The 17,871-nt window shown below is 40.5% G+C and overlaps 1 protein-coding gene across 2 annotated transcripts in view; it reads left to right on the plus strand.

The window, feature by feature from the left end:
• Rab2a (RAB2A, member RAS oncogene family) overlaps positions 1 to 17,871 on the plus strand; it is a 72,234-nt gene that overhangs the window by 34,314 nt on the left and 20,049 nt on the right. For both annotated transcript variants that reach the window (XM_006538126.4, NM_021518.3), the window contains exons 3-6: positions 2,744 to 2,811; positions 8,173 to 8,255; positions 8,689 to 8,781; positions 12,600 to 12,711. In XM_006538126.4, coding sequence (XP_006538189.1) covers positions 2,744 to 2,811; positions 8,173 to 8,255; positions 8,689 to 8,781; positions 12,600 to 12,711 — 356 coding nt within the window. The remainder of the gene's footprint in view (positions 1 to 2,743; positions 2,812 to 8,172; positions 8,256 to 8,688; positions 8,782 to 12,599; positions 12,712 to 17,871) is intronic.

A 17,871-nucleotide genomic window follows, 5' to 3' on the forward strand; every position in this document is an offset into this window, starting at 1 on the left:
GACAACCAAAATGACCATCACAGTTAGGAAATAGTCTCATATGTTGTTTATCCTTTGTCTCTGGAAGTTGTTAAGATAAACAAAAACAGCTGTTTATAAATAGCTTCATGGGTGTGATTGCATTAAAAAAAAAATCTAGAGGCCAGCCTGGACCATCATCACGGATGTAATATAGAAACTTAAACATTGAGGTAAATACTGATTATAGACTTCGTCAGCTCTGCCACTCTTGGTCCTTTTTTTCCTCCACTGCAATTGACCTGGATACTCTACATCAGCTACTAGGTGTCCAGACCACAGCCAGGACCTTGCTCTTACTTAGAACCACCCAATAATTTCAGTTTCATACATCTCTCTCATCTTCAAAGTCAGTCCCTCTAGATTCCAGTGCCATCTGTAATCCATTGATCGCACCATCTTGTCACTCATCTGGTCACTTCCTGTATAATCATTACCATTCCTGCATGCACTTCTGTTCCCTCCTCCTCCCCTCCCTATCCCCTCTGTTTCTATGTTCTTTTGTGAGCAAACTGTAGATTAAATCTGTCTATCTGCTCCATTTCTACATGTATACCATTGTACATGGCTGGAGAAAACATGCTAACAAATCTCATTTTTAATTTCTTAGACACCAACTCAAGGGAATTTTCTATGTTGGCTGATAGCTTTACCTTATTTCCATTTGTCTGTAAAACTGTGCCATATTTTCTTATATTTAACCATGCAATACTTTCTCTATTTTCACTCTTATTAGATTACCTTGGTTTTTATTTCATTCAGGAAAAAAAAGGGAGGGGGGTGGGCAAGTCAAGATACGTTTTCATAGGTTCCAGCAGCTCCACTTTCAGACGCCTTTGCTCAGGACTCTGCAGATCCCCTGACAGACAGACAGTATGCTCACAGATCCCTGACAGACAGACAGCATGCTCACAGATCCCTAACAGACAGACAGCATGCTCACAAATCCCTGCCTGCCTGCCTGCCTGCCTGCCTGCCTGCCTGCCTGCCTGCCTGCCTGCCCACCTGAGCGGCTTGTTCTCTCCAGGCATGATTAGCTTTTCCGTTTTAAGTGGTTGTTTTTTATGACGTTTTTCTTTAAATAATTTGCTTTCATTTAACAAAATTCCTCACAAAAAAAAATTATCCACATTTTCTACCCCTTAATGTCTCTGTCTCCTCCTCCTCCCTCCTCCTTTCTCTGTCTCTCCCATTTCCCTTCCTTCTTATTTGTAAGTGATGTTGATTTTCCTGAGACAGGGTCTCATGTAGCCCGATGTGGTCTTAGATTCAATGTGTAGCTGAGGACGGCCTTGAACTCTTGATCTTCTTGTCTCCACTTCCCAAGTGAAGGAACCCTTTGCTTTTCACCCTAGCCTTTATTCAGCTTGCTGTTTTCCAATTTTGTCAATCAAAGTAACAAAAAAGTGGTTATTGTTCTTGTCAATTTTTAAATTTTTAAATAATTATTGTGAATATGGGTATATTTGTAGGCCTATAAAATTAGGCCTATAAGACATATCTGTGATTGAGGGTTCTTGCTACCACGCCTAGCAATCTGAGTTTAATCCCAAGGACCCATGAAAGGAGAGGGGTATCTTCTGGGAGTTGTCTCTGGTCCTCTCCATGCACTGTGTGAGGTCCATACATACACAAACACATATGCACGCATAGAGAAATAAAAAACATGTTGGCTTATCTGTTGACTTCTTTGAAGGGCTTTTATGCCATTGGGTGATGGTTTTATATGTGTCTGTAGCCAGAAGAGATATTTTTAAAAGTATATATGCTATGAGTATACATGTGTGTGTAGATGAACAGATGTGAAAACACTATAATGTTTTCTGTAGCATAATTTTTAGTTTTATATTTTTCATTCTAGTACCTCATGACTCCCGTGTTCTCTTTTCTCTAGAGTGCTAATATTTCTGAGCCTAAAAATCATGAGCATAACTCATTAGTGTCTAGATCTTGACTGTATGTATCCCAAGAATAGAATAAGTATTCAAACATCAGGTGAAAACCATGGCAAGCTGTATATCTCGGGATACAAATTTTCCTTCTATCTTACCTCCTAATCACAGCTAAAAGGATTCTAGGGTGCTAAAATGAATATGTGCTCTTGTTTGCTTTGCTTTTTGGAAGAGGTTCTCATCTAACACAGGCTGGTTTCAATCCCACTCTCTACCTGAGGATGGCCTTGAATGCTTGATTCTCCAACCTCTCAATATTGGCTTTCCAAGCATTACCCTGCCTAACTGTAACTGTGATTTTTTTTTTCTATTTTTGAGACAGGGTCTTTCTGCATAGCCTTAGCTATCCTAGAATTCACTTTGTAGGCCAAGCTAGCTTTGAACTCAGAAAGATCCACCTGCATCTGCCTCCCATAGATGATTAAGGTATGTGCCACTATGCCCAGGCCTGTAGTTTTTTGTTTTGTTTTGTTTTGTTTTTAACATGTGGTTTTGCTGTGTGGTCTAGATGACCTAAAACTCACAGGAATCCCTCCTGTGTTAGCTTCGAAAGTGCTGGGGTTGCAGAGTTGGATGTACACAGTAGGAAAGCATGCCCTAGCATCTGGATTGTCTAGTTAAGAGTCTAGATAAGAGAATGATCTGGTTTAAGTGATGGCTTCCAGCAGCTGTGCTTATCACATATCTCCAAAACAAGCATTCTGTGTTTTAATAGTCAAGTGTGAAATATTTCAACTTAGTTCCTTTAACAAATGGTTTTCTGTTCTATTCAGGTGTAGAGTTTGGTGCTCGGATGATAACGATTGATGGGAAACAGATAAAACTCCAGATCTGGGATACAGTAAGTGCAGCGTTTATAAGAGTGCCTTTGCATGCTTGGTTAAGGTTAAATATGTTAGATACCAAATTTCTACAGCCCTGAAATGAAATGAACTAGAAAAGATTTTTCTTACTATTTAGTGATTTTAACAGGTAAATGTGCCTACAGGAACTGAATATTGGTAGACAAATCTGTGTGAATCCTTAGGCCTTGTGATTTGAATATAAACACTCCAGGAACTGTATATATGTCTAGTTTTTAAATGTTCATTTTTATGTATCTGTGTGTGTTTGCATAAGACTATATATACCACATGTGTACAGGGGCCCGTGGAGGCAGAATAGGGCATTGGAAGCCCTAGAATTTGTGAACTGCCATGTGGGCGCTGGGAACCAAACCCAAGGTCATCTGTAAGAACAGCGAATGCTCTCAACCATGGAACCGTGTCTCCAGCCCCTAAAAATGTATTTTTAAGAAAAATAATCACCAAGTCTATATTTTTAAGGAGTAAATGTGGTGAAAAGTAAAAATATCACTGTTATTTGTGTAGTTAGTGATCCTGAGAGTGTATTATTTTAAGTTTGATTCAGTCCTGATCACTGGAAGCCTCTTAATAATAACCCTATTTCTATCACTTCCCATTTAGTGAGCTAACGCCACATGTAATCTATATGGTTTTAAATGCTGTTTTCTAATATGAACCCAGAATAAGGACATTATTAGCATTTGTAAACATTATTCTAATTACTGCCCACCCTTATGAACCCTCTTACAATATACTCAGTAACCTATTTTTCCTATTTTAAAAATTGTTTTAGTGAATTTTTTTAGATGCATAGAGGTGAAGTTACAGTGAATACCATAATGCAGCAGCTTTCAAACCCCCTACAGGCTTAAAACGGGCCAGTTTAAGAGCTTTAGCGTTTATGGGTTATTAGTACAAAGAGTACTTTATTAAAAATTAAAATTGGGGCTGTCGCCTGCATCAGCTTGTAGGGTACTCATAGGGGCGACCCTCCCTCCTTCCCAGGCCCACCAATCCTGAACCTCCCGACCTGCCCCTCACCCTGGGCCCACCCTGCGCTCTGGCGGACCCATCCCGCTGGCACCGCCCGCTTCCCACCCCTACCCCCGTGCCTCCCCGGGCTCTGGGACAGTAAGGCGCTTGGCAAGCCCAGAGCTTGGGGCTCTTCCTCCCAGGCAGAGGGATCCACGGCGGCCGGCCGAGGAGAGGGCTTTGGCATCAGCTCATAAAGGGGCCGCCACTGGGTCTCAAGCCCCCTCGCCCCTCCCCTGTCCCCGCCCCAGGGGCCGTTGCTGTAGTTTCCCACCTTGGCTCTGAAGAGAATTCACAAGGAATTGAGTGACCTGGCTGGAGATCCTCAGCAGTGTTCAACAGCAGGTCCTGTTGGAGATGATATGTTTCATTGGTAGGCTACAGTAATGGGGCCAAATGAGTGCCCCTACCAGGATGGATCTAGACAATTTCTCAACAGATTACCCCTTCAAACCACGTAAGACTGCATTTACAACAAGAATTTATCATCCAAATATTAACAGTAATGGCAATATTTGAATAATATTCTACGGTCACAGTGGTCTCCAGCACTATTTCAAAAGGACTTTTGTCCTGTTCTCTGTTGTGTGATCCCAATCCAGATGGTCCTTTTCTGCCTGAGATTGCTCGGATCTACAAAACAGAGGAAAGTACTACAGAAGAGCTCAGGGATGCACTCATAAGTGTGCCATGTAATTAAAAAACTATTGGATAACCTCTACAAATAAAGCTAGGGGAAATCTGAAAAAAAAACATTAAAATTGGGAAACTTATTAGATACTTGGGTTTTTTTTGCTTTCATTTCTGGTATTGAGGCATCTAACACAGACTTTATGTATATTAGGCAAGTGATAAGCACTAAGCTATATCCTCAGTCTCTAGTTCATTTTAAAATAATATTGGTAAGATTTTTTAAATGAGGATAAACAATATAGTACTTATAAAAGTTAATTCTACTTTCCCAAAGCAAAAATAATCAGCTCAATTTTTGTAGAAAGAAGATTGACATAGTGTTATGGTTAAGGTGTGCACCGCCACACCCAGCATGTATCTGTTTCATGAGGGTTTTTACTGTGTCACTGCATGTGATACAGGTTCGTGTTGGTGTGCATGTGGATGCAAGAGGTCAATGTCAGGTATTTTGATCATGGTCCATCTTGGTTTTCTTTTGTTGTGTCAGAGTCTGGAGCTCATCAGTTTTACTAGACTGGCCAGTGAGTTTCATGGATTCCTCACTTTACCTCCTAAGTCTTGGGATTATACACAAACCACCATACCAAGCTTTTCATATGAAGACTGGGTATCTGAGCTCAGGTCCTCACACTTGTGAGACAGGCACTATACCAGCTGAGTTGTGCTGCTACCCCAACACTTTTTTGACTTGGATTTTCTGAGGCAACATGACTTCAAATCAAAACTACGTGGAAAGCCTGGACACGGTGGCACATGCCCCTAGTCCTTGCACTTGGGAGGGTGGAAGCAGGAAGATCAGGAATAGAAGATCATCCTCAACTCTATATGAATTAGAGGCCAGTGTAGACTACATTAGACTTTGTCTCAGAGAAACTAATGGAAAGGGGGAAAAACCTACATGGAAGGGCTTGAAGGTATGTATCTCATAGATCAAGGTCTTGATTTAAACCTATGATCTCCAGTTTTCTTAGTTAGGATTTCATTGCTGTGAAGAGACATGACCAAGGCAACTTGTATAAAGGCAAATATTTAATTGGGGCCGGCTTTCAGTTTTAGAGGTTTGGTCCATTATCATCATGGTGCGAAGCATGGTAAGCATGCAGGCAGAGATAGTGCTGGAGGAGCCAAGAGTTCTACATCTTGATCTGCAGGCAGCAAAAAGGGACTGTCCTCCACCTGTAGCCCAGAGAGGCTCTTTTCTGCACTGGGCGGGGCTTGAGCACTCAAGGCCCACCTACACAGCGACCGACTTCCTCCAACAAGGCTACACCTCCTAATGGTGCCACTTCCCATTGGCCAAGCATATTCAAACCACCACACCAACCAAAGGGAATTATTTTCTGCTGCATTAAAAGCATGACATAAAGTGGTTTGCTTTCTTACCTGATGGCCTTACGGAACACACATGATTAGGCAGCATTTATTGTGATCCAGACTACTTGCTGTGTTTCCTAAGCATGCCTTCATACCTTAAAGAAGAAAGGAAAACAATGATAGCATGCAGAGAGCTGAGACGGGAAGATGAGGAGTGCAAGGCCAGCTGGGCTAGGAGAGACTCATAATCAAAAGGAATTGTTCCCATACCCCATGTGTTAGTCACCATGTGTTAGGATGTCATTTACACATTTCCACTCCTCCCAAATGTTTAAAATAACTTTTTCTTACAAAATTTTCATATCTACCTTGTTTTCGTTTTACTTTCTTTGTTAATTTTGTTCTTGTCTGCATAGCTAGAGTTTTATTGTTAGGTGAATGGCTAACCATCAGAAATAAGTATTATTGTGATACTGCCTCTCACAAACTAGTTTTGAATGGAAAGCTCTTTGGGAACAATCAAGATAACATATTAAAGTGCCTTCTATAAACTCACTTAGGTTAGCCCTGCTGGGACTAAAGAGGAAGTGCATTTGAGCATTGTATTCATTTCATTTAATCAATAGTGTTAAGACAAAAACCACATGGAAGTGCTTTTAGATGTGTGAGGAGAGAAGGATGAATGTGCAGTGTAGTAGCCAAAGGCCTCCACTTTCTGAAACCCTGGGGGATTTGAACTGATCCTCTAAGGAATAGAAAGTGGATAGATAGGTAGAGGGATAAGAATAGGCTTTTAGGACGGAAATAAGAGAAACGTTAGAGATATTTAGAATATTGGTGATACCAGAAGGAAAAAAAATCACTGTATAAGCCTGTGTGTGTGTGTGTGTGTGTGTGTGTTGCTTGTTGTTGTGTTTGAGACCCAGTCTGTTGTAACCCAGGCTAATCTAGAACTCACTTTACGTCCTAGGCTAGCCTAAGCCCGACAGCCATCCCCCTACCTCAGCCCTTCTAAGTAGTAGCATGGCGGGCGTGAGCTGTGGCTGTCATACCTTCTAGGGTTTTTTTGTTTGTTTAACTTCAAACTATGTGAAAGGAACTGGTTGATCTTTGCTTGTTTTTCCATGCAATGGCTTTTGTGCTTTCATTTAAGTATTAGAACTGGTTCGTGGGAGAGGGCTTGTTCACTTGAGTCTGGAAGTTATTGTCGTTGAGTGGGTCCACTTGTGTGCAGAGGTACACTGACCATCTTATGCATGTGGCTAAGGTACTTGATGATACAGTTTCTTTCAGCATGCTTTCTCTGAGTGCCATATGAGTACCAGTCCCAGATCTGAGAGTGAGTGACATTCAAGGCAGGGAATAGTCTTGAAGGGTCAACAAAAGAAGATATTAAAACAAATCAGAGCATGATAGAAAGATTTTATATTTGCATCAGAAATTCAAGACTCAGAGCATAAAAATCTAAATATCTTTCATGTTCATATATTTTAAGTACAAAAGTTATTTCTATAGTTATAGCCTTCCTCAGCCTTGCTTAGCAGAATGTTAATACTATGAGATAGAAAATGTTTTGAACTGGACTTAATCTCTGGTGCCTGTTTCACAGGATATAAAGATGATATTTACATCCAGTTGCCTTTTGACAAGTTTTATATATCAGATGCAGAGGAAATTGATTGTGTGAAGAAAAATTATATAAATCCAATTCAGAGCCTTTTTCTGGTTTTCATAATAAAATGATTGCTCAAAGAATTCCATCTTGTGGCTGTTGAAAGCCCACTGCAGTTTATGGTATAACTGATAAAATCTGCATCCTTGGCCTTCTGACAACCTTTCCACCAGCAGATGGTGGGCGTAAAGATGTCATTCATCATTTATTTACAATGGGCTTTATTTATTCTAGTGTCAACAGCTGCCCCGGGGAGTGGGTTATTGAATTCAAATGTGAGGCTCTGGGTTATTTGCTTCCTTTCAAATTTGTCTTCAGGGCTTAGTTGCTAGGAGTCCATTCTCTGCTCTAATAACGATTCATGTATTGTGAAGCCATTCAGTAAATTGGGTTGTCAGGGATTGCCAAAAAGGGTTAGGGGTCTTGTTTGGGAGTGGTAGGGAAGGGGGACTGCTGCCTGTGCATCCTGGTGACTGGAGCAGTAGTGCTGTTAAATGATGGTTTTCCTAAGGCTAGTGACTGTTTTCTCCTTTGTTTATGACTGCCTTTCCCTTATGTTCAGTATGTAATATATTAACATGGAGTATGGAAATGTACAAAGGATATCACTTTAAAAGAAACTTTTCAACCTTTTGTTTCTTCACAGGCAGGGCAGGAGTCCTTTCGTTCTATCACACGGTCATATTACAGAGGTGCAGCGGGGGCTTTACTAGTGTATGATATTACAAGGTGAGTACATGTGAGCTTTTCAGCTCAGTACCAGGAGACTAGTTCTAAATAAGTGTGGATACTAACAATAACACTATAAAAAACCCTTTATGCTTTAGCTACTCACCTTTAAAACTGGGTCTTGAATCAAATTTAAATGTATTCTCAAAATCTGCAGCTCAGTTCTTTTTTATTTAAATAAGTGCCCTGGATTGACCAATTTGGTGCTATTATATAGTCATTGAAATTTTCTAAACTGTGCTAACAGTTGTGTTTATTCTAACTGAAATGTAATCAGTGAGCTCTAAACCCAAATACCTTGCTTTAAATATGGTTCTCATAGTATGAGTGGCTATGGCTAACATGTTTAATTTTGGGGGAAAATAGGCTGCTTACTGGGTTCTATGGAGAGAATTGTTGAAAACTGTAATCACACACCACCATTTATGCTTAGGAGAGACACGTTCAACCACTTGACAACCTGGTTAGAAGATGCCCGTCAGCATTCCAATTCCAACATGGTCATCATGCTTATTGGAAATAAAAGGTAAAAGAAGTTAACTTAGAACTTAACTTGCATTAATATAAGTGAGCAATGTCGCTACTGACTTAAGTTTAAAGTTTTATTTAAATCCTGAGTCTTTATCTTTAGCTCTTACCGTTATTGGTGTTTTGTTCCTTGGTTTTTGTTACCCTCTGGTTCTTAGGAGAGTGGTGGCTGTGTGTTGCCTGGTAGACAATTCCAGGATCTTTCTAGGTGTGACCACTGTAGGCTCCAGGTGGAATGTGTTTCTAGGTATTGGGGACTGGCACTTAGGAATGAGGATGGGCTAGTGGAGGGCTGAGGGAGTCCACAGGAGGGAGGGAAACCGTGTTCTGCCAGGATTTGTTTAGTTCCTTAGGAATGGGAGCAGAGAGTGAGGGGATGCCACATCAGGTGGACTGCTAAGGAGCAGGATTGGATTTTGAGGAATTGAGGGAGAGGTGAAGATTTGCAGTTAGCCTATCTGCCTCTCATGCTGGAATGAACTTTGAGTTCCTAGGGAGTACCTCCTGGAGTTGGAGGCTGGCATAAAGCAATGAGGGAAGAGAGAGAAGTTTGCAGGAGACGTTCTGTGTGATCCTCTGGGAAAGGGGGCAGAGATTGAGGAGAGGCTGAAGCAGGTGGTCTGCTGCAGAGGTCTGGATGTGACTCAAATTAGATGTAGAGGAGCTGAGGGAAAGGGCAAGATCTGCAGTAGTAGCTTACCTGCTTCCCTAGCTGGCCTGGCCTGTGAGTTCCCAGGAAGTGCCTGCTAGAGCTGGGAGCTGGGATAAATGAAGAGCGGGGGAAGGTCTAGGTGATAGAGGTGGTCTGCTGCAGAACTAAGGATGAGACTGGACGATTGGATTTGCAGGGAGGAGGGAAAGAGGGAGAGTCTGGGTTTAGCCTACCTGCTTTCCTGGCTGGAGTGGCCACCAAATAGTAATTTTAAGTGGTAGAAGTAGAATTCATTTGTTCTTCAGGGTTATAAAATATATACTGTGGGCAGAAAATATATTTAGAAAAGTAAAAGGATAATTAATAACAAGCATGTTCAAATTTTTATTTCATTACTTAGTGAAGAAACCAGTTTAGATATATGCCAGTCCAAAAGAGAATGCAGAAAACCACACACATTAATATAAGGAATGCCAAATGAATATACAGACAGATGAACACTAAAGGATGTTCATGGGCTGATAATTGTAGTTCACACCTGCATTGCTACTAGTAGCAACTATTATGTTATTATCAATTTCCAGAAATAAACTTCTATCTCTACAATATTTGAAAAATTGTGAAATGTGGTAGCAGTAGTGAGAAATTATAACACTGAATGAATATATCAGGAGGAATCACATCTTTTTATCAAACTAAAAAGATGGGTAAGTATGGAGGCCCAGCCTGCAGAATGCTGAAGCAGGTAGGATCACAGGCTTAGGCCACTTCAGGATACACAGTGAGACCCTGTTTTAAAAACAAATACCAGTATAAGCAAAGAGAAAGGAAAACAGTGACATCAGGTGTGAGACGCCAGACTCGCCAGCAAGTAGGACGCCACAACAGGATCCTTCTGCAACACGTTTATTGGGAGAGCATGAAGTGCATAGGCAAAAGACCCTGAGCCCCAGAAATGGCGCTGTTTATATAGGCCTAGGAGTGACATGTCCATACCTGATTGGTTATGCTACCAGTACCTCATTAATATGCCTCGGGCCAGGCAGTGACTCGGCAAAAAACCCTTATGCACATGCGCATATTGGTTGTTTACCCATATTCATGGGTGTCTGCTTATAGAAACCAGCGCCATCTTGTAATAGCGTTTGCGGCTTCCCACAAGTGGTTTTAGTTTGAGAGACTGAGAACAGTGTGTCTGTGTATGCCTGTGGCCTGAAGCTAACAATCCTGTTTTAGCCTTCTCAGTGCTAAGATTACAGGTGTGTACCACCATGCCTGGCTGTAGAAATAGAAACTGTTTTTTGAGAAAATAGGTAAAATGGGTAGTGATCACATTGTCAGAATCAGAACATGTGACAATACTACGATCCTTCCGGTGCTAAAAGAAGACGAAAATGTTGTAAACAAACTGAAAAGAGAACATACACCACATTGACAAGTCTTAAGACTGTTTCTCATGGGACTGGAGAGATGGCTCAGCAGTTAAGAGCACTGACTGCTCTTCCAGAGGTCCTGAGTTCAGTTCCCAGCAACCACATGGTGGCTCACAGCATCTGTAATGGGATCTGATGCCCTCTTCTGGTGTGTCTGAAGACAGCTACAGTGGACTCACATACATAAAAATAAATCTGAAAAGAAAAGGAAAAAGAGAGAGAAAGAAATAAAGAAAATAACTTAAGAATTTTTTTTTAAAAAAGGACTGTGTCTCGTGTATCTCTGGCTGGCTGGCTTTAAATTCACTCTGTAGCCAGGGGTGCCTCCTGTCTTCCTCTCTCACCCCCAAAATGCTGGGAATATAAGTATGAGCCACCACATCTAGCTTATGAAAACTAAGTACTTTTAAGATAGTTTTTCAATGTATGTTTTAGGGGGTTAGTCATAATCTGATTTTAAAAAATATATTTTTTTATGTGAAAACTATAGTCTAATCATAGCAACTTTGACAAAGAGGAACAAAATTGGAGGGTCTACTGCTTTTACTAATATAGATTTTGAAATATTTGTTGTGTTGTTGCATGGGGAGGGCAGGTTCTGTTGGTCGTTTTTGGTTTTGTTTTCACAAAGTCTCTCTAGTTGGCCTAGAACTTACTCTAGACCACATGCTGTTCTTGAGCTTGCAGTGAGCCTCTGCCTATTTCCCCATGCTGAGACTATAGGGATATGCCTCCATGGCCAGCAAGGTTTATAAGGCTTCTGGAATTACATTGGTTCTTTGGTCAGTTTTCTGTTATGAGAAAAATACCTATCTGAAATTCAAGTGAGAAAAGATTTCATTAAATTGCTCGGTGATGTCCCTTTGGGTCTATAGCAATGCAGGACACTGTGGCAAAAGCTCTTGACAAAAGAACTAGTCACTTTAAGATGACCAGGAAGCAAAAACAGGAATGTAAGTCAGCAGTAAAGAGGAATGAACTACTGATACATGTTCAGAATAATTACAGTGAGTGAAAGACAGACAGACCAACTAGCCAACCATGCCAGTACGTTTACATAAATGCTAATAGCAAAGGTTTTGAAGTTTTATCCTAGAGCATGCTTAAAGAAACTCTTTCCTGCCCTAATCCTGTTCTTTATGAAAAAAACTGCAAGGAGACCACCCTGACTCATCACTTAGACTTCTGTTTGCCCCTGCCCATCTTCTGTTGGTTTTGCTTTAAGAAGAAACTGAGGATTAAACCGAGATAAATAATCGAACCCATGTTTCTTTAACACTTTGGATTTTACAAAGTTTGGGGAGTTGGGTGCCAGATATTTTTCTCTCATTTATAGACACTCAGGCACTGTGGACAGTGGATGAGGGGGTGGGGTTAGTCATCCTCTTTTCAACTGTTTTTAGCCAGGTAACCTTCTGCTCTGGTAACATACTGTGTTTGAAGAGGGGCACCATACCAAAGCTGCCTTCCCACTGCATAAGCATCTTAACATTCCGGGACTCAGCTGGAATCTTTTTCTGCTGGAATTCTAGTCACTTGAAAGTAGGCGATTTATTTCAAACATTTTGACCTTCATAACACCCTGAATAATGGAGCTAATTATTATGTATGAAACTGTTGAAAAGATGGTCTGTGTAATGTTGAGTTCTGTGGTGCATTTTCCACTTACTGGCTCCTCTGTTTGCACACATATGTTGGTTACTAACACAGCTCTTCCTCTTCTGTGCTCAGTGACTTAGAATCTAGGAGAGAAGTGAAAAAGGAAGAAGGTGAAGCTTTTGCACGAGAGCATGGACTTATCTTCATGGAAACTTCTGCCAAGACTGCGTCTAATGTAGAGGAGGTGAGTTAGTGAGGGCCTCATCATTGGCCTATAGGTATGGTCTGTAGACCTTGGCATTGTGTTTACTGGTCTTTATTTTGTAAACTTGAGTTTCTAGTAGTTGGTGAATATTAAAATAAAACGGTTGCTATCTGACTTTTTACATTGTCTTCTGAAGCCCTGTGGCCTGCATGTGTCAGTATATCTGTGTGCAGTATCACTTCATGAGAATCCTGCTGTCTTTAATGGGTGAAAATTATATTATCTCATTTTTTTGTTGATCTAATCATCCTGAACTACTAGTTTTCTGAATACATTTTTATATTATATTATTTGGATGTACTACACTAGATGATTAGAATTACTATATTTTGTATTTTATCAAAAGAAGAAATGAGGCTAAGAAAGCAGTTTACTTGAAGTAATGCTGAATTTCTTCCTCATGAATGAGAACAGCTTATAAAAATGACTGAAAGGGGCCCTAGAAAACAGTGGCTGGAAAAACCTTATTGTTTTAAGTGTAGCTGAGGGAAGGGCCCCGTGCATCAGCTTGCATAGCACTTTAGAAATAGTATTTCATTATTAAATATTAAGTTTTCTAATTAACCCTTGCTTAGATAGGGTATTACTGCTGTGAACAGACACCATGACCAAGGCAACTCATATTAAAGAACAACATTTAGTTGGGGCTGGCTTACAGGTTCAGAGGTTCAGTCCATTATCATCAGGGTGGGAGCATGGGGGAGGAGCTGAGAGTTCTGCATCTCATTCCCAAGGCAAACAGGAGAGGACTGACATGGCCACAGTGACACACCTACTCCAGCAAGGCCACACCTCCTAATAGTGCCCCACTCCCTGGGACAAGCATATACAAACCATCCCCACCCTTGAATGCAAAAACTAACTGTAGTAATTCTGTGACACTGGTTTATTCAATGAGGAAGTCTTCCTTGGTGAGATAGACTTCTCTATACCTGATGAGGAACTCTGTGATGATTCTAAACCCATTGTGTACAGGCACTAACCAGTGCTTGTTTGTCAAGGTAATTACAGCTTGATAACATACATTTCTCTTCACACAGACCTCCAAGTGAGAAATCTTTCACACTTTTGCTTGTCTTCAACGAGAAATGTGTACATACACACATACATACATACATACATACATACATACATACATACATACATACGAATGACCATATCTGTCTCAGAGAGCTTCTCCTCTGTTGGAGGTATTGTACTTGAAATCATAAGGCCAGGCTTTGGTGAGGAAGGGTGTCAAGACATCTAAGGCATAGCTGATTAATGAAGAATCACACTGTGAGGTCAGATAACAAGGCTTCATTCAATTCATGGAAAAACTTTAAACTTCTAATTCTGCCTCTGATGCCTTTGCATGCTTTTTTTCTTAACGAATATAGTGTTTATTTTAAGCAGTAAATTGCTGTTGTCCTTTTAGTTGAGTATTTGAAGGAAATGCTGTGTTCCTGGAGTAGATGAGCAGGACTGTATAAATTATATTTGTGATTTATAGACTAATTGTTTAAATTTCATCTGAGGAGGAATTTGCCAAATACAAAAATAGCATTTTACTTAACAATGAAAACTAATTTGCCTCCCAAAAGTTAAATATATTATGATGAAGTATTTTAAGACGGATGGCTATTGCAGTAATGTAAAGCCATGTGAGATCGAGGGCGTAGGGATTCATACCTGTAATCCTAACACTCAAGAGGCAGACTCAAGTAGAAGTGCATGAGTTTAACACTAACTTGGTAGCTAACTTCTGCTACTGAGAAGATAGACTAGATTAACTTTCCCTGCTGCCGTGTACAAGACAAAGCCCAAAGTATCGGGGAGGGGGCCCCTAGATACAGCAGCTCCTGGAGAGCTCTTAGTATGCTATTCTAGGCTGGGGTATGATAAAGTGCTTATCTGACTTATATGGGTCCCTGTCCATATATCCAGTACCACTAAGAAAGAAAGGGAGAGGGCTAGACAGAGGGTCTTGGTAAGATTCTGGCCAGTCTGGCTACACAGTGAGTCCCTACTTCAAAAAAACAGACAAGCAGGGGCTGGAGAGATGGCTCAGTGTTTAAAAGCACTGGTTGCTCTTTCAGAGGTCCTGAGTTCAGTTCCCAGAACTCACATGGCAGCCTACAACCATCTGTAACTATAGTCCCATGGGATCTGATACCTCTTCTGGTGTACAGATGTACATGCAGACAAAACACCCATATACATAAAATACATAAATAAATAGATGGGGGAGGGCAAAAATTCACTGTACCCAGACAATACAGAAAACAGGGGCCATATCCAGTACTAGACTAATATTTCCCAGTATTACTTACAGTAAAGAAATGGTAACACCACTTCCCAGCTACAGTATCAACAGAGGAAGCCATAGAACAGAGGCCTAAATGCAATCCAGAGTCTCATAACTTAGTCCTCAAAATTCCTTGCATCAGGTGGAAGATTCCCGGCACACCTACACCAGGAAGATCCACTCTGAGTGAGTAAGAGAGGCTGGGTATGTTGGCCTACACTGGAATCCTGTGCTGTTTAGTTAAATAAACCTGAAGCATGACTACCAAACCTTGTCAAAAGAATTTTTAGAACTTAAAACTATAATAATTGAAATTAGTAAGTCTGATACAGGTGTGACTGAGAAAAGAAATAGCAATTGGCCTGATGATACAATAGAAGCTGGAGCTGGGGAGATGGCTCAGGGCTTACAAGCACTGGCTGTGTGCTTGTTCCTCCAGAAGACCTGTATTTAGTTCCCAGCACCTGCATGGCAGACACCTAACCTTTTAACTACAGTTCCAGGGAGTGCACTGCCCTCTTCTAGCCTTTGTAGACAATGTATGCACATGTAAATGCATATAAGTAGGTAAAGTATCTATACATAACCTAAAATTAAATTAAATCCTTTTTTTAACATTTAAGACAATAGAAACTACTCAGTTTAAACTACAGTGATAGACTAGAGATGTGGCTTAGTGATATAGCATTCTAGTATGGATTAAACCCTAGATTTGATACCTAGCATCCCCCAAAAATAAATTTTAAAGCAGATTCTGAAGTACAGGGAAAAAATAACATGGGAGAAAGAATGAATAGTACCAAATAGACTCGTGGGACCATAACCAAGGTCGTTATGTATCATTAATCCTAGAAGAAGAAGGGAAAAATACGCTTCTTAAATATTTAAAACAAATAAACAAAAACATGACTGATTATAAGGATCAGGGGCAGGTTATATACAGATTCTAACCAAGCCAACCCAAGCAGAATAATACCAGATAAATCCATAACAAAGAAAGCTCTGTATGGTCAAATTTCTGCAAGTGAAAGAAAAAGAAAACGTAAACCCCAGTTGGGTTGAAGTGTGGGACAGCAATTCAGGTCCAGGTGACAGCTCTCTCATCAAACATCATAAGACAGGCTGGAGGTGGCCCTGTGGTTAAGAGCACTTGTGCTCTTGCAGAGGACTAGGTTCAGTTTGCAGCATTTATGTAGCAGTTCACAGTCATTTGTAACTCCAGGTCCAGGGGATTCCTACGCCCTTATCTGGCCTCCATGAGCATTGCGCATATGGGTGCACATACATATATACAGGCAAAACATTCACATAAGAATATTTTCACAAGAAACCATGGGAACCAGAAGAAAATGACACATTTTTCAAGAGCTGAAAGTAAACAATTACTCACCTAGAATCCTGTACCTACAACAATGTCTTTCAGGAAGGAAGGGAGACTCAAGGCATTGTCAGATAAATACATCTGTCAACTGCAGATCTACCATAGAAGAATGTCTATAGGAAATGAAATGATTAGAAAATGGGGGAAAAAAAAACCTTAATGAAAGTAAAGATGAGTACAATGCACTGTTGAGTGTTATAAAGTATGTCTGATGGTTGAAGTGACCTTGCTCAAAGTAGTTATCAGTGTAGTCAGGGGAACAAAGAGAACAAAATCTCTAAACTTTACTCAGTTTGGTAAAACAAGTGCACTAGTAGATGGTGGTTACTTATGTCTGTAGAGTGCAATACCTGTGCTGCACTTGAAAGATGTTAGAGAGATGTACAAGGAATGATATATAAATCATAAGTCTAAAAATATTTACAAGAAAGCAGTAACACTGGGCATGGTGGTTCATTCCTATAATCCCAGCTACTAGGGAGGCTGAGTGAGGCAGGAGGATCACAAACAATCTGGGTAACAAAATTCTAGCAAGTAAAATTTCAATATGCATACATATATTCATATAAATATAAGCTATATACATCATGCCCAAATGAATTTCTCCAAAGTAACCAGTGCTTGCTCAGCATCCAGAATTGAATCACTGTGACCTGGCCATTGCAGTTGACGCGTGGAAAATGGAGAGCATGTGAAAGTGTTTTACTCACCCACCCCTGCTCTTTACTTGTTCATTTTAATCTCAGAAAATAAACTTGAAGAGAACTTCCTCACCATGTTAGCGAGAGAGAGAGAGAGAGAGAGAGAGAGAGTGTGTGTGTGTGTGTGTGTGTGTGTGTGTGTGTGTGTGTTTGTACACCATAACTAAAGTTAATGATAAGCTGAATGCCCTGTCCCTCAATTCAGGAACAAGGAAAAAGTGTCTATGTCTGGTCATAATTGCACTATTGAATATGTTAATGGATGGTCTAGCTAGCATGCACGCTAATATCACTAATACAAAAGGGAGGGAGGGGAGAGAGAGAGAGGGAGGGGAGGGGGGAGGAAGGAAGGAAGGAAGGAAGGAAGGTGGGTGGGTGGGTGGGTGGGTGGGTGTACAGCTCAGGACAGAAAAACCAAAACTGTTTTTGTGAGTGACATGATTACATTAGTAGGAAAATCTCCAGAAATTTACAAGGTAAAAGTCTAGAATCATTAAGGGTACTTCAGCAAGGTTGGTAGACACTTGATAAATACAAAAAATAACTATATTTCTGTCAAGTACTGACAGTGGAAAAATGTACACATTTCAGTATCATCTATAATCACAAAAATTAAATGCTTAGCTGTAAATTTAAAAATCGGTGTAGCAGGCTAGAGATACGAACGACTCAGTGGGTCACGTGCTTGACTTGCAAACAAAAGGACCTGAGTTAGAATTACTACATCTGCAGAAAAGCCAGACTCATCACACATGCCTGAAAACCAATGT

The sequence above is a fragment of the Mus musculus genome, chromosome 4 (assembly GCF_000001635.26).
Source record: "Mus musculus strain C57BL/6J chromosome 4, GRCm38.p6 C57BL/6J".
NCBI classification, from domain to species: Eukaryota; Metazoa; Chordata; class Mammalia; order Rodentia; family Muridae; genus Mus; species Mus musculus.